The sequence below is a fragment of the Neolamprologus multifasciatus genome, chromosome 3, assembly GCF_963576455.1.
Source record: "Neolamprologus multifasciatus chromosome 3, fNeoMul1.2, whole genome shotgun sequence".
Lineage (NCBI taxonomy): Eukaryota > Metazoa > Chordata > Actinopteri > Cichliformes > Cichlidae > Neolamprologus > Neolamprologus multifasciatus.
Genome location: NC_140441.1, coordinates 27,317,105 through 27,337,251, shown reverse-complemented (window position 1 = coordinate 27,337,251; position 20,147 = coordinate 27,317,105). Strand labels below are relative to the sequence as shown.

At 39.4% G+C, this 20,147-nt stretch overlaps 3 protein-coding genes across 3 annotated transcripts; all 3 read right to left on the bottom strand.

Moving 5' to 3' along the window:
- Nucleotides 1–1,905: 1,905 nt before the first annotated feature.
- LOC146522380 (C-type lectin Cal-like) lies at nt 1,906–4,016 on the bottom strand. The gene is made up of 5 exons (XM_085141061.1): nt 3,792–4,016; nt 3,523–3,668; nt 3,061–3,307; nt 2,081–2,259; nt 1,906–2,001 (listed from the first exon to the last, which is right to left on the bottom strand). The coding sequence occupies exons 2-5, from the start codon at nt 3,659–3,661 to the stop codon at nt 1,940–1,942; spliced, it is 627 nt and encodes a 208-aa protein (XP_084997187.1). The 5' UTR covers nt 3,662–3,668; nt 3,792–4,016; the 3' UTR covers nt 1,906–1,939.
- Nucleotides 4,014–6,721, bottom strand: LOC146522379 (fucolectin-like). The gene is made up of 6 exons (XM_085147936.1): nt 6,691–6,721; nt 6,118–6,192; nt 5,666–5,872; nt 4,522–4,816; nt 4,164–4,315; nt 4,014–4,076 (listed from the first exon to the last, which is right to left on the bottom strand). The coding sequence occupies exons 1-6, from the start codon at nt 6,719–6,721 to the stop codon at nt 4,051–4,053; spliced, it is 786 nt and encodes a 261-aa protein (XP_085004062.1). The 3' UTR covers nt 4,014–4,050.
- A 2,639-nt stretch (nt 6,722–9,360) lies between these two features.
- On the bottom strand, nt 9,361–18,518 carry LOC146522378 (uncharacterized; the record flags this gene model as incomplete). The annotated part of the gene is made up of 9 exons (XM_085141063.1): nt 9,361–11,139; nt 11,214–11,392; nt 12,476–12,722; nt 12,997–13,142; nt 15,678–15,975; nt 16,064–16,215; nt 16,564–16,858; nt 17,971–18,107; nt 18,208–18,518. Coding segments are annotated over 9 exons (1,827 nt in total), but the record flags the coding sequence as incomplete, so codon positions are not given.
- Between the last annotated feature and the right edge of the window lie 1,629 nt (nt 18,519–20,147).

Below are 20,147 nucleotides of genomic sequence, written 5' to 3'. Positions count from 1 at the left end.
AGGTGGTCAGGCGGTGGAAGGAATACTTCGAGGACCTCCTTAATCCCACTGGCATGTCTTCCGAGGAGGAAGCAGAGTCTGGGGATGAGGGTAAAGACCCACCAATTTCTGGGGGCAAGGTCACTGAGGCAGTTAAACAACTCCTTGGTGGCAGAGCCCCTGGCGTTGATGAGGTCCGCCCTGAGTTCCTGAAGGCTCTGGACGTTGTAGGGCTGTCCTGGTTGACACGCCTCTACAATGTTGCATGGAGATCAGGGGCAGTACCCCTGGACTGGCAGACCGGGGTGGTGGTCCCCATCTTTAAGAAGGGAGACCGGAGGTTGTGTTCCAACTACAGGGGGATCACACTCCTCAGCCTCCCTGGGAAAGTTATGCCAGGGTGCTGGAAAGGAGAGTTCGTCCGGTAGTCGAACCTCGGATACAGGAGGAACAATGCGGTTTTCGTCCTGGTCGCGGAACACTGGACCAGCTCTTTTTCCTCTTGAGGATACTTGAGGGTGCATGGGAGTTTGCCCAACCAGTCTACATGTGTTTTGTGGACTTGGAGAAGGCATTCGACCGTGTCCCTCGGGGTGTCCTGTGGGAGGTGCTGCGGGAGTATGGGGTGTCTGGCCCATTGCTACGAGCCATTCGATCCCTATACAACCGTTGCAAGAGCTTGGTTCGCATTGCCGGCAATAAGTCGGACTCGTTCCCGGTGGGTGATGGGCTCCGCCAGGGCTGCCCTTTGTCACTGGTTCTGTTCATAATTTTTATGGACAGGATTTCTAGGCGCAGCCAAGTGGCGGAGGGCTTTCACTTTGGTGGCCTCAGAATCTCATCTCTGCTTTTCGCAGATGATGTGGTTCTGTTGGCTTCATCGGGTGAAGGCCTCCAGCTCGCACTGGAACAGTTTGTAGCCGAGTGTGAAGCAGCAGGAATGAGGATCAGTACCTCCAAATCTGAGGCCATGGTTCTCAGCTGGAAAAGGGTGGAGTGTCCACTCCGGGTCGGGGATGAGTTCCTGCCCCAAGTGGAGGAGTTGAAGTATCTCGGGGTCTTGTTCGCGAGTGATGAGAGAAGGGAGCCGGAGATCAACAGACGGATTGGTGCTGCAGCTGCAGTGATGCGGACGCTGCGCCAGTCCGTTGTGGTGAAGAGGGAGCTAAGTGTAAAAGCGAAGCTCTCAATGTGTGTGGGTAGTGACCGAAAGAACGAGATCGCAGATACAAGAAATGAGCTTCCTCCGAAGGGTGGCTGGCCTCTCCCTTAGAGATAGGGTGAGAAGTTCGGCCATCCGCGAGGGGCTCAGAGTAGAGCTGCTGCTCCTCCACATCGAAAGGAGCCAGCTGAGGTGGTTCAGGCATCTGACAAGGATGCCTCCTGGGTGAGGTGTTCCGGGCATGTCCCACCGGGAGGAGGCCCCGAGGCAGACCCAGGACAAGCTGGAGAGATTATATCTCTCGGCTGGCCTGGGAACGCCTTGGTGTTCCCCCGGATAAGCTGGAGGAGGTGGCTGGGGAGAGGGAGGTCTGGGCTTCTCTGCTTAGGCTGCTGCCCCCGCGACCCGGCCCCGGATAAAGCGGATGAAGATGGATGGATGGATGTTTATTAATCCAAACTTTATTACCACATTTCATCATTACAGTCTTTGCCATAACTTTAGAGACATTATTATAGTCATTTATTGCTTTATATAATGCAGAGGAACAACTTCACGTGTTTTGTGTAAATACAATTGCTATGATTGCTATGAGCATTACTACAAACTAGACAGGAAACATTTTAAAGACAAATCATTTATTCATGACTTTAACTTATGAAAAAAATAAATGTGATGTTTTATGCAAATACTGAATTTTTCTAAGAATGGTTTAAAGGAGTGCAAAACAAATTCAAATGAAAACTATTTCTAACAAAAAAAACATGCATCACAGTTTATACAGTGTCATCGATTTTCCTATGGACTTGTTGGATCCTTGGTGCTGGAGAAATAAACTCTCTGCACGCCATCGTCAGCACCTGAAAGAACATGAGGAAAAGTTCAACTAAAGCAATGCACAATAAAAGCACACAAGCCTTAATGTGGTGTAAGTAAAACCTGATTGGCAAATGAAGTTGAGGTTCTCCTCACAGGGCTGGTCCTGCCAGAGGAAATGGTCCGTGCTGGCCACGCCTCCACAGGTGCTGGAGTAGCTGTCAGGAACAAAATCTTGTGGAAAATATAAGAAATTCATGGAATATCCAGACATCCAGAACCACTCCTCTGCTCTGAGGGATCTGTTGTAGAGAAAGTATAACAAACAGGTGTAAACTGATTGGAAAATGCAGCTATTGACATTTAACGTAAGCTCAATGATTGATAGTTATCTTAAAAATAACAAAATATGTTAAATATACTGGAAAATATTTGAATTTGATCATTTTTGCTTAAATGAACAGAAAATCCAAATGTAGTTTAGATTTTTGTGTTTTTGGATTAAACAATGTGGATTAAATGAACTGCCCCCTTCATGAGACAGCAGGTTTGTTTTTGCTCAGCAAACACAGCAATGCAAATGAGAAAACACAACAACACAAAGCATCTAACTTAAAGATCTGCATCTTCCAAGAATATTTCCTGAATTCAGATCATTAAGAGGCGGGGCATCTGACATGTTGCAGCAGTTTAAATTTACATAATATGCCTTCTTTATTGACTGTGAAAACCTGTATCCCCTATGACACACCATTTGTATAAATGATCAGAAAACAAGTAAATATTTTCTTGATTGGATTTTTTCTTTTTCGTGGTCATTGTGTTGTCAGAAGTTTTTTCTTCTTTGAACCATTTGTAGTTATTTTTATTCACTTTGTACATTGTTTGCATTTCTTTCTTGTTTATATTGTTGTTCCTTTGTTATTTGATTTGGTTGTTTCTTCTATTTCTTAGTTGTCATTTGATATTTATGTCTAGTTCTTTAATAAATTTTTCCATTTCACTTGTGATTGAAGAGAAGCACCATCTCATTTATATTATGTTATCCTGATTCATTGATCTGTAGATGTACATCAACTAAATGTATCTATAGCTATCAGTACCTGCGCAGTCCCAGCCAGACGTGGTCTGTGAGAGAGAAAGGAATGAGGCCCAGCAGCTGCTCCAACTCGCTTTGCTCCTGTTTGCTGTGAAGGCTGAGCAGGTCCCAGTAATAACGTCTACAGTACATCAGAGCATCGGTCCAGCAGAGCCTCTCTCCCACCACCGTCACATTCCTGCCACCAAGCTGCAGGCTCACAGGTGGAGGAGGAGGTGGAGGAGTTGGTGAAGGAGTAACAGCTTCTGGAACTACAAGGAAGTACTTTGTTTCAGGATTCTGTTTGTTTAAGCCATATTTGGTTGTTATTGTTTTCCTTTCATTTTAACATGTTCCATTAAAATATTCTGTAGTTTAATGGTAAATACAAGAAAAACAAAACAAAACAACAGTATAGATCTTACAATAATAATTTAAGCACACAAAACCACAACAATTTCTAAAAAATAGCACAACAATACCCTACCTGATAGAGAAGCAAACACCTCCACTTCACACAGGGTTGTGTAAGTCTTTTTTCCTGGTATGATCACAATGATGTAGCGACCTTCCATTTCATTACACTGGATTGTGTATGTTGGTGTACCATCTAATGATTTGATCATGCCACAACTGATGGATGTAGAGAAAATTTTAAAAAGTTTCAGTGTAACTCTTTTAAATATAATGTTCAGTTTTTTAATAAGGAAAAAATGTTTATGGAGAAATGCATATTTATCAGAAATCAGATCTCACCTGGGGTTGTGGTTACCATTTTGTTCCAGCGAGTTCCCAATCAGGATCTGTGCCCCAAGAATCCTTGGAATATAACCATCCTGTCTGTTGATGATGGTGACAGCACTGACTTTATAGACAGCCAACAAGTCTACTCTCCACCAGGGACCCAGATCTTGATCATTGTGTGTACAGCATCCTGAGTCCAAGTTTCCATTTCTGCACCCATCAACACCTTTTGAGGGCCCATACCAAGTTGATGACTGTACTGTTTGTTTGTTTAAGCCACGTTTGGAAGCGGTTCAACTAAATTGTTGAAAAGAAGAAACAAGTATGAATCAGTATCAGGCAGATGTGTTTCAGTAGATCAGATCCAGTCGCTTAAAGCTCTACCTGCTGGGGCAGCATACACCTCCACTTCACACAGGGTGAGAGTCTTCTTCTGTCCAGGAAGAAACATGTTCACAAAACGACCCTCCATGCTGCCTCCATCACACCGGTATGTGTAGGTTTTACCCGCTTTGATATGTGAGATGGAAGCACACCTGACAGCAGAGAGTGTGGGGGCAGTATTATGTTAGTATTATGGACTTCATGTTAAGGAGAAAGTAACATCAAGTAATTAACTAGTCCTGTGGTCGATAATATGTATATTGTAATTGCTGAAACATTGCTGTTCAAGTTATTCTAAAATAAAACAAAAAAAGAAGAAAATCATAATGAACACTGACTGATATAAATTCATCATTACCTGGGATTATTGTTTCCATTGTTCTCCAGTGAGTGTCCTATTCTGATCTCAGCTCCATCCAGTCTTTCAGCACAGCAGTCTCCTCTGTTGGTGACTTTTACAGCGGTGATTGTAAAGCTTCGCTGCAGGTCCACCCTCCACCAGGGGTTGGTCTCGTCTTCAGCCGTGTGGCTACAGAACCCATTGCTATAGAACGAGTTCCGACTGCCATCGATGGCTTTGGACGCAGTGGCAACAGAGAGTGTAGATGACTGGGTAGCTTCTCCTTTGAGTGCCACATTGGGTAATGGGTATCCTTGAAGGGTATCCTGATTTATATAATAAAAACACAAAGAATAATTGCATGTCACAGTCCTGGGTTATTTTGACCCAGCGTTCTTAGGTTTCTTGTGTTTTTCTACTTTTTTAGTTCATGATTTATTCCATGGTTCCTAAGTTGTTTATTTCACTGGATTCCGCCTTGTGTCTCTGCCCTCTGTCTCCCCATGTGTCTGTGTTTATATTGTTGTGTGAGCTCTCGTGCCGTGGTTCGTGTTTCATTCTGTTATGTTTTCCATGTTTACCCAGTGTCTCATGTCTGCACACTCCCTTGTGTTTCTCAGTGTTCCCTTCAGTCTGCATCTCTGTATATTTCCTGTTTTACTCTGAAGGTCTGTGTCTCATGTTAGTGTATTCTGTTTTGCTTCCTTGTCTCGTTGTGCCCAATCAGTTCCACTGGGGTTGTCACCTGTTCCTTGTTCCCTCGTGTTCCTGTCTGTGTATTTATATTGTGTGTCATCTCGTCCTCGTTTCTGGTTCGTCTGTGTTTTTTCCCTGCCTCATTCTGTGTCATCTTCCCGCATCTCCCTGCATCCCGGTTTCAGTTCAGTGTTTTGTTTGTTTCTCCCAGTATAAATTTCTTTGTTTCTGTTTCTCGCCTGCTAAGTTTTTGTTTGTTTCACTTACCAGTTTAATAAAGCTCACCTGCATCTGAAGCTGCCTGCGTCTTGCGTCCTAACTTTCAACCTCCACTCATCTGCCATGGCAGACATGACATTGTAATGTTGTTAGAAATTAAAAACACCCTGACATGAAAGCTGTCATTTCTTCTTTGACTCAGTAAATTGCAGTTTTATGTATCAGCATCAGAATTGAAGGTATTTACCGTAATACACTTCAACCTCACAGAGACTCAGGACCTTTGCACTTCCTGGTACAAACACAGTGACGTAGCGTCCCTTCACAGAGTTACATGGAAAATAAAACGCTTGTCCCTTGGGAATGTGAGATGATGGCACACCTGTGTATGAAACATTTAAAGAAAAAGTAAAGAATAAATATAAATAAGTCCTATTGATATGATAAATAATGACTTGTGGTTATAAATCAAGCTCTGTCACCTGATGCTTTCAGAGTCACTGATTGCTGTAGAATATCGGATCCAGATTTCGGCACCATCCAGCCCATTTTTCAATTCCTGTCTATTGGTTATCATTACAGTCCCAATTGTATACACATTTACCAGGTCTACTCTCCACCAGGGATCAGATTCTACATTGGTAAGTGTGCAAGACCCTCTTTCATAGCTTGCATCTCTGTTTCCATCAACTGCCTTACCAGCAATACCCACAGTGCCACTGGTTGAAGATTGGACAGCTTTTTGTTTCAGTGCCAGATTGTAAAGAAGTTGACCTAAATGATTAAAAAAAAATTATTAATGAAAACATAGAGGGCTATTTTTACATTTTTGCTCGGAATAAGCAATATACATATAAAGATATAGATACAGATAAATCAAGGTCCAGTGTCAAATTAATAGTTATTATATTTGTATTTGCCTGCACTGAGACGGATTCATTTTATTAAGAATGAAACTTTGCTCAATTATTGGCTGTGCTTTCTAAATAAAAATCTTTATTTTTTTAATTTTTGCAAACTTGTGATAGTTTGCACTTAATAAATGTGGACGAGAATGTTGTGATTGCAGAAGAAAAGTTTACCTGCCAGTGTTCCAGATGTTAATGTTAACATGATGGAAATGCCTGTTAACATACAGACATTTAAAAGATATTTTTTTAAAAAAAAAGGAGTTATTTTTTTGAATGATCTCACTGATGTGTACATTAAATTCCATCATCTTCATTTTAACTTTATTTTTTCTTAAAGAAAGTTTAAGATACTTTAACTTACCAATGAAGCTCCAACTATGAGTCCCACTCATGGCTTAAGAAAGTATCCAAGTCAAATGTATTATGGCATTAATGAAACGCAGTAATTTGCAGGTAGACTGACTTGCTGTCTCTGTGATTTTCTTCTAATCACTACCAGTCTCATGCTTTACTCCTGCATTTGTTTCATTTCACTGATCATTACATTCAAAGGCACATAATCTTACCTCAAAATCAATCAGCCAGATTGAAGATGATGACACTTACATTTCTCAAGTGTAATATTTAATTTCAACACTAAGGGCTCTGACACAAACAGAGATACCTTTTATACATTTAATATATTGCTGAATTTACAACAAAAAATGTGGAGGGATATATAATAAAGTAATAAGCACACATAGTGTATAAAACTTAAGTTACTATGACTATGTGTAATGAACCAATCAGCAGCATTTTAAACAGGGATCAGAAGTACAGCTGTATATGAGTCCAACTCTGCAGTTACAGTTTTCCACAGCATCGTTTACATCAGGGGTGTCAAACATGTCCTGGGGGCCAGAACTGACCCGACAGAGACTCCAATCTGGTCTGCTGGATGGTTTTGGAAAATGTGCAGGGCATACATTTGTGGACTTCTTATAAGTGTACAACTTTTCCTGCTGATAAAAAGCTCCTCAAGAGCCATTTATAAGTTTTCATCAGTCAAATAAAGATATAAGGTTTCATACATACAGGAGATCTAGGCAGTGAGCTACAAGAGATTTTTCTGTACTTTTACACACTTGTCATGTAGAAAAACTGAAATGTGCTGTTGAAATTGCATTTTTACAATATTTAAGTATGTATAATAATAATATACATGCGTTTAACATGATATAAGCCCAGTCAGATCACAAGAGGATGTTTAGGTTCACTTCACAGGGAACAAAATCTTGTGGCCAATTTAAGAATTTAAAATAAAAACATCAAAATAGATTTAAACTGAATGAAAATGTTGCCATTGATGTACTACTGGCACCACCTGTTTATACTGAGTTTCATATATGCTACATGGTTAATAATTAGCTTTAAAATAATAATATGTTTTACTATTTTTTTAATAATTTGGTCAGAAAGACACTGAAAAGACATCTTTCTAACTCTGAAAGCTGAAGGTTGGCTTTTCCACATGAATCGTTCAGTCCAAACTGAGTTAAAAAAAAAAAAAAAAGAAAAGAAAAGAAAAATTTCACTACAAATAAAATTGGGATTTTATCATTTTTGCTTATCTGAACAAAAATCTGAATTAAATTTCTTTTACGTCATCTTTGTGGATTAAATGATGTAGATAAAATACCTGCCCCGCTAATGTCACAGCAAGTTTGTTGTGTTTTCAGTCAAAACTAAAAAACAAACACACCTGTCTGGAGAAGGCAGCAATGCAAATGAGAAAACACAACAACACCTGACTTAAGATCTGCATCTTCTGAGAATATTTGCTAAATTCAAATCATTAAGAGGCATCTGACCTCTCAGTAGTTTGCATCTGTTCAAAATTACGTCAAAATCAGTTTGCCTTTTACACTGACTTTAAATTAATAATATTTGTAAAATAATATTTGTTAAACTTTTTTAGTGCATGTAGTGAAATGGGTTCATATAAAAATGTTTTTGTAAAAACTATACTTTAAAATACTTGAATAATATCAACATTTAGCAATAAATCAAAACTAAAAATTGGATGTGTTAATTAAATATTTTGCAAGATTTTACAGTTTTACCCCCAGAGTCACCTCAGTATACATAAGGAAAAACTGTTTGCAACACGTCTAGTCATGCCTGTCTGGAAATGCTAGCAATGCAAATGAAAGAAAAAAAACAAGGACACAGCCTGTGAGTTAAAGACTATATCTTTTGAGAAAATCTTCATTTGCAAAATTCAAATCATCACTGTGTATGAAATGAGAGCAGGGAAGGGCCTCTTTCTATTTTGCATAAACATAAACTGAGTAAATGAGCCTTCTTTATGAAGTAGTACATGGGAACACAAACTTTATTTCAGTCTAAATATTTATTCTAATGAATATGTTTGGCTTGAAACACAATCATAGAAAAAGAGACTTTAAAAAAAGAGACTTTAAAAAACAACAACAAAACAAAACTATTATAAATTCCAGTAGATTTTCTTAGTGTACAGGCTGTGATCAAATGACCTGTGCTGTGCTCTGAGGTTTAATGCTCTTTGTTAATTTATAAAACTAAATTCAACAAGATGCAACCTGATGTCTTGGCTAATATCCATCCTGTATACTCAGAGTACATTCATACTAGACTGTTTAAAGTTGATGTAAAGGTGGAATTCAGTGAATGAGTCTAATCATTGTCAGCTAAAATTCATATTAAATCCATCACAGTACAGCAAACTAACCTGTTTATTCTGCACTAAACTGCAGAGTATTTTCATGCAACCTTTAAATAACACAATACGTTAGTACATTGTTAGTATGGTTTGTTTTGCTGGACATTTTACAATACCTGACTTAAAATTGAGGAGTTAAATGTAGGCTTTAAATTTCCAGTTTCCAGTTGTGATACAAATGCACCCAAACAGTTTGTGTTTTTGTTGATGTTTGTAGAGTTGATAGAAACATTGAACTCAAAATTACCCGCCACTTCTCACTCCTCTTCTATAGGGCTAGCTAGATTCTGAAGTAGTTGTGCCATAAAAATCAAAAATAAAACAAAACAGAACAAGCAAACAACAACAAAAAACAACCCAAACCCCACCGGCCCATTTTCACCCCTGACTGTGACTATGACTATGGTACTATAAATTATTCAGAAGTTACATGGTTGTGCCTCTTTCTTCTCTTCGTATGCAATAAGCACTGGTGGCTCAAACCAATTCCCACATAGCAAAATTGGTATGGTCTGGATCTGGCCCACACAATGTGCTTACCCATGGCCCACATACCGCAAAGAATGACGGCCCTTTGGTGGCCCAGATCTGGTTTGCCAGAGGTGCACAAGCACAAGGCCAGTTGCAGACACACTGGTGGTCCTGTGCTGGCCCATGTGTGGACCTCTGGCAAACCTGATCTGGGCCACCAAAGGGCCGTCACTCTTTATGGTATGTGGGCCATGTGCAAGTTGTGTGCAGCCACGGGCCAGTTGCTGACACACTGCTGGCCGAGAACAGTTTCAGCTTTTGCCCGGATGTCAGCCTAATGTGTACCTTAATCAAGCTATGTAATAGAAACATGTGCCAGAACATAATAGTGCAAACGTAACAAGATGATACTCTGTCCAGACAGTGAATGGCCTGATTACTGCAAATGCTCTACACAACATGGCACATACTCCTAATCACACACTTTTTCTAGACTGAGTGCTTCTTAACTACATTCACACACATTGACACTAATGACATGCAGACTGGAGGAGCCAGGAATCAAACCACTAACCTTCCCATCACTAGGTGACCTGCTCTACCTCCTGAGCTACAGCTGCCCAGTGGTAAAAATGAGTAAACCCTCACTAGGTTTTGGATAAAGTGTAAACACACAAACCTGTCAAACCTGCATTTGAAACATTGGCTACCATAGCAGTATAGTATTGCAACATGGCATTTGGGTTTTCTAACTAAAATAGGAAAATAGGAACATAAACAGTGCCTCATTGCCAGACCTGGCCAACATCTGGTTGACATACACTCTGCCATGACACCAGTCTGTCAGAAGTGCCAGCTTGATGCAAGATCCCGGCCAGGCCTGCTTTGTATGGGGCTGGGCCACATAAACCAAACCATAATTGGGCCAGATATGACATGCCATCATGCATAGACAGTGCCATCTATGCCAGGCCTGGCCCATATCTGGATGACATACGTCTTATCATGCCAGAAGTCAGCCAGCAGTGCCGGCTTGATACCAGATCTGTGCCAGACCTGCTTGTTATGTGGGAATGTGTGTGTAGTGTTAAAAAGTGCTTAAAAATGTGTGCTCTTTTCTACACGTAAACTGTTTGATATTATAATATTTCATAATTCAGAGAATTTGTACTTCAGTTTTGGCTTTATCAAGACATTTCATCACTACAGTCATAACTTTAGAGCTAGTTATTATAGGCACATATTTCCATATATAATGTAAAGGAGTAAGCTCACTTGCTTTGCATAGATACAATTACTACAAATGCTATGAGCGTTACTATGAATCAGAAAGGAAAAATCTACAAAGAAATTATTTATATATGACTTCAACTTAGTGTTTCATCAGGATTGGCGATATGAAAAAGAAAACAAGGTGTGTTGTGCACTTACTGAATTTTTGGCAAAATTGTTTTAAAGGAGTACAAAACAGGTTTTAAGTCATAACTATTTCTAACAAAAACTATGTATCACAGTTTATACTGTGTCATCTTGGTTCCTATGGACTTGTTGGATCCTTGGTGCTGTAGAAATGAACTCTCTGCACAGCATCGTCAGCACCTGAAAGGACATGAGTTACAGTTAAAGTAATGCACAATAATTGCATACAAGCCTTAACATGGTGCAAGTAAAACCTGATTGGCAGATGAAGTTGAGGTTCTCCTCACAGGGCTGGTCCTGCCAGAGGAAGTTATCCATGCTGGCCACGCCTCCACAGGTGCTGGAGTAGCTGTCAGGAACAAAATCTTGTGGCCAATTTAAGAAATTCATGGAATATCCAGACATCCAGAACCACTCGTCTGCTCTGAGGGATCTGTTGAAGAGAAAGTAATGGACAGATGTAAACTGACTGGAAATGCTTCTGTAGAATAGGGAGCACTTGTTTACATTGAGTTTGACAAAAGCTACATGATTGACATTTATCTTTAAAATAACAATTTATATTAATATTTTTTAAATAATCTAGTCAGAAAGACACAAAGACACAAATCTTTTTTTAAGCTGAATGTTGGCCTTTCCAGTGTAATTTTCAAAATTTTCAAAAGTCTTGTTTGTTGATTAAATAATACAGAATAAATAAACTGCCCTTCTTGTGTTACAGCAGTTGTGTTGGTGTCTGGGACAGGCAGCAATGCAAATGAGAAAACACAAGAACACAAAGCATTTGATTTAAAGATCTTCATTTTCTAAGAATATTTCCTAAATTCAAATCATTAAGGTGGGCCATCTGACCTCTTGGTATTTTGCAGCAGTGTAAAATTAAGTCATAGGTCAGCTTTACTGACAGTAAAAAGATAGCCTCTATGATCATCAATTAAAAAAATGATCACAAAATGGGTAAATATTTTCCTTTTTTGCAGGCATTTTGGGGTAGAGCAGGGCATCTACTTATCGTACAGTCGGTGGTTTGATCCCTGGCTCCCTCTGGTCTGCATGCCGAATATCCTTGGGCAAGATATTAATCCTAAATTGCCCTTTGATACACCCAGCAGATTATGGATGTGAGTTAGTAAGCACAATCATAGAAGAAAGTGCTTGGGTGAGTGTAGCATGCTGTGTAAAGCACGTTGAATACTTCAGGAGAATAAAAAAGTGCTGTATAAGAATCAGTCCATTTGTCAGAAAGGGTTTCTTCTTTGAACCACTTGTAGAGATTTTCATCCACTTCGTACGTTGTTTGCATTTCTTTCTGGCTTTTCCTGTTGTTTCTTTCTCCATTTATTTGGTTGTTTCTTCTGTTTCTTTGTTCTCATTTGATATTTATGTCTAGTTCTTTAATAGATTTTTTTTATTACACTTGTGATTGGAGAGCTCCACCATCTCATTTATATTTTGTCATGCTGATTCACTGATCTGTAGATGTACATCAACTAAATGTATCTATAGCTATCAGTACCTGCGCAGTCCCAGCCAGACGTGGTCTGTGAGAGAGAAAGGAACAAGACCCAGCAGCTGCTCCAACTCGCTTTGCTCCTGTTTGCTGTGAAGGCTGAGCAGGTCCCAGTAATAACGTCTACAGTACATCAGAGCATCGGACCAGCAGAGCCTCTCTCCCACCACCGTCACGTTCCTGCCACCAAGCTGCAGGCTCACAGGTGGAGGAGGGGTGGGAGGAGGTGGAGGAGTCGTAATAACGTCCGGCACTGTAGTGAAGAAATTTTTTCTTAGTATTCGGTTTGTTTAAGCCATATTTGGTGGTTATTGTTTTCCTTTTATTTTAATATGTTAAATTACAATAGTCTGTAGTGAAATTAGACACTGAAAGCTAAAGAGCAAAGTGCATTAAATTAATCTGGTCCTATTTAATAGCAAATATGAGAAAAAGGCAAAACAATAGAAAATTTTACAATGATAATTTTAGCACACACTACTACCTAAGAACTAAGAACTTCTAGAACTAACACCCCCAAACCCTACCAGATAGAGAAGCAAACACCTCCACTTCACACAGGGTTGTGTAAGTCTTTTTTCCTGGTATGATCACAATGATGTAGCGACCTTCCATTTCATTACACTGGAATGTGTATGTTGGTGTACCATCTAATGATGTGATTATGCCACAACTGATGGATTGAGAGAGAAAAAAAGATGAAAAATGGTGGCTTTCTTTAATTAATGAATTTGTATACACACACACACACACACACACACACACACACACACACAATATATATATATATATATATATATATATATATATATATATATATATATATATATATATATATCACACAATGTGTATGCTATTGCTATTTATTGTGGTTAAACCTTTCAAGGACAAAAACATAAATAAAATTAAAGCCATAAAGCCATGGCACCACTTTGCTGTCATTCCAGACCTCAAAAATGTCTGGAATGACAGGTAAGCGGTGCAATGGTTAGCACTGTTGCCTCACAGCAAGAAGGTCCAGAGTTGAAATCCACAATATGACAGAGTTTGCAGTGGGTTTTGTTTGGATACTCTGCTTTCCACACACAAATAAAAGTCATGCAGTTATTGGAGTTAGGTTAATTGGTGATTCCAAATTATCCATAAATAAATCTTTTTGTGTTAGCAATGTGATAGACGGGCCACCTGTCCAGGGTGTACCTCTGGCCCTATCTCATCTGGGATAGGCCCCAGCCCACCACAACCATGATTAAAATAAATGGATGTATGGAGTGGAAATTCTTATACAGCCATACAATTTATGTGTTGTATGACTCTAGACTTTTCGAACAAGCCAAAAAAAAAAGACTTTTAGAATAAACTTAAAATAATTATGGAAAGCATTTCCACATTAAAACATGACTTTCCTTTAGTAATGAGTTGCTTTGTGGGGTTAACGTAATTTGCATGGGTTGGATCAGTTCGGTTGAATTAAGTTGGACTCAACTGCTGTAAGTAAGTTGATTCATCATTATTATTTAAGTTGGTCCAACTCAAGTATATTAAGTTGGAACAACAGAATTAAAACAATTTAATTACTTGGAAATTCTTTCCATTATTTTTATTATGTCATTAAAGATTTATTTTTTTCCTCCTCCATGGAGGAGAAATTTTGTTTTATTAGTTTTAATCTTTTAACTTTATGCATCAAGCAAAAATTATATATGCAACATTCTCTGACTGGAAGAAATTAGTTTACATTTAAACCTATTTTCTGCACATTCCTGCACAAAAAGTAAAATAGTTTTTTTTTGTTTACACTCAGTTTCAAAATATATGCAAGCAAAACACAGCAGAAAATAAATAAAATCAAAGACTCAGCAGTCCTGTTGCTCTATTTTCACCTGTATAGCAGGCGGATGTTTGCCCTGGTGCAGGTGTGCCGCAGCAGTCAGTGGAAGAATCCGCAAGTTTGTCTGTGAATTTCCCATTACGTGGTAGCGCACTTGGTGCTTGCTCGGAAGTTTGGGGGTTTTTTTCGCTGTAAAAATAAGTTTTCTTTCCACGTAGTGAACAACGGACGCTAATGTTTTTGGCACTTTTTACAACTCAAAGTAAGGTCAGTACTTCCACGCTGCACGGTCATACTCTCTACCGCACTCGATATATTATCCTTTGTTGATCTGCACACAGCTGTTGCCACGAATTATGTCGCTTACGTCATTGTCATGAGACACTCTTGCAAAAAAAAAATCACGGTTTTAGTAACGCAGTAATGCAGCATGCTTACGGGAAAGTAACGGTAATCTAATTACCGTTTTTTCTTCAAAAATCCTGCTTGATGAAGCAAATATTTAAAATTTTGATTCTTCAGTCCATAATATCTTCTTCCAGTCTTCGGTAGACCAGTGGTGGTGTTCCATGGCCTGGGCAAGCCTCTTTGTCTTATTCTGACATCTTAGTAACTTGTCCTGTCAAACCTTTAAATCAAAGTCTTCTTTTCACAGTTGAAACTGAGACTTGCTTGCTAAAACCACTATTAAGCTTTGTTTGATGCTGTTGTCCTGTGAGCTGCCCATCACGCGAGCTGTTAACTGTCAGAAACTTGTCCTCTGTGGGTCTGCCAGACATCTTCCTGTCAGAGTTTGCCCCAGCTTCTGAGTGTCTTTTGATAGTGAAGGAAACTGTACTCAATGCCACCTTGACATTCTCTGTAGGTGAGACCTACATTATTAAATATTATGATGGTCTGTCTCTCTTTTACTGTTAAGTGTCTTTTTCTCGCCATTTTTGTAGCCACACACTACTTTGTGCACAATAATACTGTTTAACTGATCCTCAAAAGGGTATGGTACCACAGCATGTTCCAACACTGCTTTTATGCAGACAAAGAGAGTTGTAAGTAATCCAGAAAAGTTGGAAAACCTGTAGGAATTAGTATCACCATTCAAGGCTTTAATCAACCTCCATTTCTGCAGAACAGTTTTAAATTGGTAGCATATTTTGTGTTCCCTGAAAAAGGCCTTTTTGTATGATTCTGTATGATTATTTTTCAGTTTTGCGTTTCATCAGTTACCTTCGTACAAAGGTATTTATTGGACTTAAACAACTTGAATTGAAACAAATAACTAGAAATGTTTGTAGCATATATATATGTTTCTTAATTAGGAAAAAGAATTAACTTGATGTTTATGGAGAAATGTTGTATTAGTCGGAAATCAGATCTCACCTGGGGTTTTGGTTTCCATTTTGTTCCAGCGAGTTCCCGATCAGGATCTGTGCCCCAAGAATCCTTGGAATATAACCATCCTGTCTGTTGATGATGGTGACAGCACTGACTTTATAGACAGCCAACAAGTCTACTCTCCACCAGGGACCCAGATCTTGATCATTGTGTGTACAGCATCCTGAGTCCAAGTTTCCATTTTTGCACCCATCCACACCTTTTGAGGGCCCAAACACTGGCCCATACCAAGTTGATGACTGTGCTGTTTGTCTGCCTAAGGCCACGTTTGGAAGCGGTTCAACTAAAGTGTTAAAAAGAACAACAAGTATGAATGAGTACTTGGGAGGTGTCTTTTTCTGTAGATCAGATCCAGTCACTTAAAGCTCTACCTGCTGGGGCAGCATACACCTCCACTTCACACAGGGTGAGAGTCTTCTTCTGTCCAGGAAGAAACACGTTCACAAAGCGACCCTCCATGCTGCCTCCATCACACTGGTATGTGTAGATTTTACCCGCATTGATACGTGAGATGGAAGCACACCTGACAGCAGAGAGTGTGGGGGCAGTATTATGTTAGTATTGTGGACTTCATGTTAAGGAGGTAGCATAGAGTCCTGAACTAGAAGAGCAATAATCAGCATGTGGTGGATAATATGTAGACTCTAATCTCTGAAACATTTGCTTGTTTGTTTTATTTTTGATTCAGTAAAAGGAATAGATGTTACAATCCCTGATCATGAATTGCATGGAGTCCTGAACTAGAGCAGCATGTGGTGGATAATATTTATGTTGTAATCTCTGAAATATTTCTGTTCAAATTAATGTAAAATAAAACAAATAAATAAACAAAAATCATAATGAACATTGACTGATATAAATTCATCATTACCTGGGATTATTGTTTCCATTGTTCTCCAGTGAGTTTCCTATTCTGATCTCAGCTCCATCCAGTCTTTCAGCACAGCAGTCTCCTCTGTTGGTGACTTTTACAGCAGTGATTGTAAAGCTTCGCTGCAGGTCCACCCTCCACCAGGGGTTGGTCTCGTCTTCAGCCGTGTGGCTACAGAACCCATTGCTATAGAACGAGTTCCGTCTGCCATCGATGGCTTTGGACGCAGTGGCAACAGAGAGTGTAGATGACTGGGTAGCTTCTCCTTTGAGTGCCACATTGGGTAATGGGTATCCTTGAAGGAAAACCAAGAAGACAATAATTTCTTTTGGTTGGGCTCTGACACCCAGTGGCAGTTTTTGAAATGGGCAACATGGGCGGTTGTCAAGGGCAAAAATTAATAATCCGACATATTTAGTACAAGTAATATTAGTATGAGCAATGGTTATGAACCAGCCAGCAGTATTTTAAACAGAAATCAGAGGTACAGTTGTATATGAGTCCAAGTCAGTGCATTATCAGAACGGAGTTTTTAAAAAAGACAAACATGTTTTTTGTGCAGTTGCAGAGTTTTCCACCTGTGGCAGTTATTGATATGGGCGACATCGGTGGGAGCCCGGAGCAGTATTGTGGTGGGGGTGGCATCATGGCATTAACAACAAAAAAAAGTTGCTCGTACGCATGCTTCCCCAATATCATGCCATTGCATTTTGGCGTGGTGAGCCTGGTGCACCTGCTGCTTGCTACACATGGAGGAGAGGGGCGGGGCGATGAGGATTCTCTGGCTGGCCCGAGCGCCATCTCTTTCACCATCTTACAATGCTGTGATTGCAGCGATTCCCCAACTCTCTCTGAATGGTACTCATGGCCATTGATCAGTGGTCTTTGATCAATGAGTTTTGATCATTGGTTTTTTAATGGTCATGAGGATTTGCATATTAATGATCAAGGAACTGATCTCCCAGGACAGTGTTCCTTCAGTGGGCTAGTTTCAGTCATTGTGCAAATGTACTATTTATAAGATTGGGGAAACCTGCAGTCAGCTGAGACTGAACAAGTTACTTGGATGAGTGACAAAATGTTTCTCCCACTGAAAATGTTATGTCCAGATGAACAGAATCAACTTCTAGGGGGGTTCGTTTGTTAGCAATTTGGCTATGATAGTAAACAGTAGACAGACAGTAGACACAGATGTGGTTTATTGAATCTTTTGGACTGTGTTCAATATAATATTAATTACATATTAATTGGAAAAGGTGTATTGTTGATTTGTCTGCTTTTCTCAAAGGGGGGCGGTAGAGGGAGGGTTCGCCCAGGGCACAAAACGGGTCAGGACCACCCCTGGTCACACCTTTTACTGATATAAATAAAAAATAAAGAATTAAATAAAGAATTGAAGGTATTTACCATAGTACACTTCAACCTCGCAGAGACTTAGGACCTTTGCACTTCCTGGTAGAAACACAGTGACGTAGCGTCCCTTCACAGAGTTACATGGAAAATAAAACGCTTGTCCCTTGGGAATGTGAGAGATGATGGCACACCTATGTATGAAACATTTAAAGAAAAAGTAAAGAATAAATATAAATAAGTCCTATTGATATGATAAATAATGACTTATGGTTATAAATCAAGCTCTGTCACCTGATGCTTTCAGGTTCACTGATTGTTGTTGAATTTCCGATCCAGATTTCGGCACCATCCAGCCCATTTTCCAATTCCTGTCTATTGGTTATCATTACAGTCCCAATTGTATACACATTTACCAGGTCTACTCTCCACCAGGGATCAGATTCTGCATTGGTAAGTGTGCAAGACCCACTTTGATAGTTTGCGTCTCTTTTTCCATCAACTGCCTTACCAGCAATACCCACAGTGCCACTGGTTGAAGATTGGACAGCTGTTTTTTTCAGTGCCAGGTTGTAAAGAAGTTGACCTAAATGATTTTTAAAAAGTGATTATTAATGAAAACAAAGTTACATATTTAAATTTTCTTTTTGGATTGAGCAAGAAATGAAATATAAATCCAGGTCAAGTGTCAAATTAGGAGTTCTTATATTTGTATTTGTGGAGGTTTGCAACAGGCAATTTACTACATATTGCAATGTATGTAGAGTCACAATAGCAGCTCCTAGTTCACCCCTGATGTGTTTGCAAAAGTTTCTTCTAGTAGTGTTAATTTATTTTGAATGAAGAGTGGAGAGGTTATTAGAACAATTGACTAATTAATTTGAGTTAATGGCTCAAATATGTGTGTACAGTATAGACCTTGCATGTCCGCCTTATATCAGCCCGAAAAGTATTTCTGCCCTTTCTGATTTCAGTTACATGTTTTGTGCCATCAAATAAAATGTAACAATAGACAAAAATAATGAGTAAATACAAGAAACTGTTTATTTAGCTAAGAATTAATTCATTAGGAGAAAAGAAGCTAACTAAATCTACCTGGCCTTGTGCCTAAAAGTCATGGCTCTTCCTTGTTCAGTCATGAGTTAACTTCGATCAACTATAAACTGTACGAAGCTGAGTTTAATGTCAATGGAATGGTTCTTATATAAAGCTTTTCTACTCTTCAGAGCACTTACTGTTGGCTAGCCAACAGAAAATACTCCAAGAGTACATATGCATTCATCTGCATGTCAAAAAAGAACCCAGAATGACATACAAAGAACTGCAGGTTTCATTTGTTTCAGTTAAGGTCAGATTTTGTGATTCATCAATAAGAAAAAGACTGAAAAAAATGCCATCTATGGGAGACTGCAAGGAGAAAACCACTGCTGACCAAAAATAACACAAAGTCTCCTCTCACATTTGCCAGTAAACAGGCCACTTCAGTTTTGCTCTTTCGTGTGATAATGTACCTTCTCCTTGCATCCAGTTAACTCAGCAGCCTGTGAGTTACTTGTAACTGCTAACTCCGATGAAAATAAAAAAAAAGCTAACTTAAATAGTACTGTAGAAATCAAAATAATGTATTTCAAGAACAGTTGTTATCAATCTGTCACGGCGAGTGAGCCGTGTGAAAATAATAAAGGAGGATCCAATCGCAGGTAGTAGTGGAGGAGTGAAGGTGGTTTATTGAACACAATGCACCAGTGGAAAAATGGAAACAGAGATCACACTAAACTATTCTGGAGACAACTAAACTACTGAATACGAACCGGAACTCAAACGTGAAGCAAGGTGGACGACGGTACAAGATGGTGACAGCAGGGAAACACACAGATGAAGCAGGGTGGATACACAAACGGACCAGCAACTACAAACACAGAAGACACAACTTAAATACACTTAGAGAACCACAGGGAGATTACACACAGGTGGGGGACACAGCTGGGAGTCATTAACCAGACGAGAGGTAAAACTGAACACACTCACATGAGACGCAGACCTTCACAATAAAACAGGAACAAGAAACCATCACACTAAGACGCAGACTCGACATTGAGAGACAGACAGAAAATGACACATGGAACTAGACAGTTCTAAGCAGACACAACCGAAGAACAAATCCTAAACACAAATAAACAGAAACATGAAACTCTAATAATAAACATCATCATCATCATCATCATCATAAACAC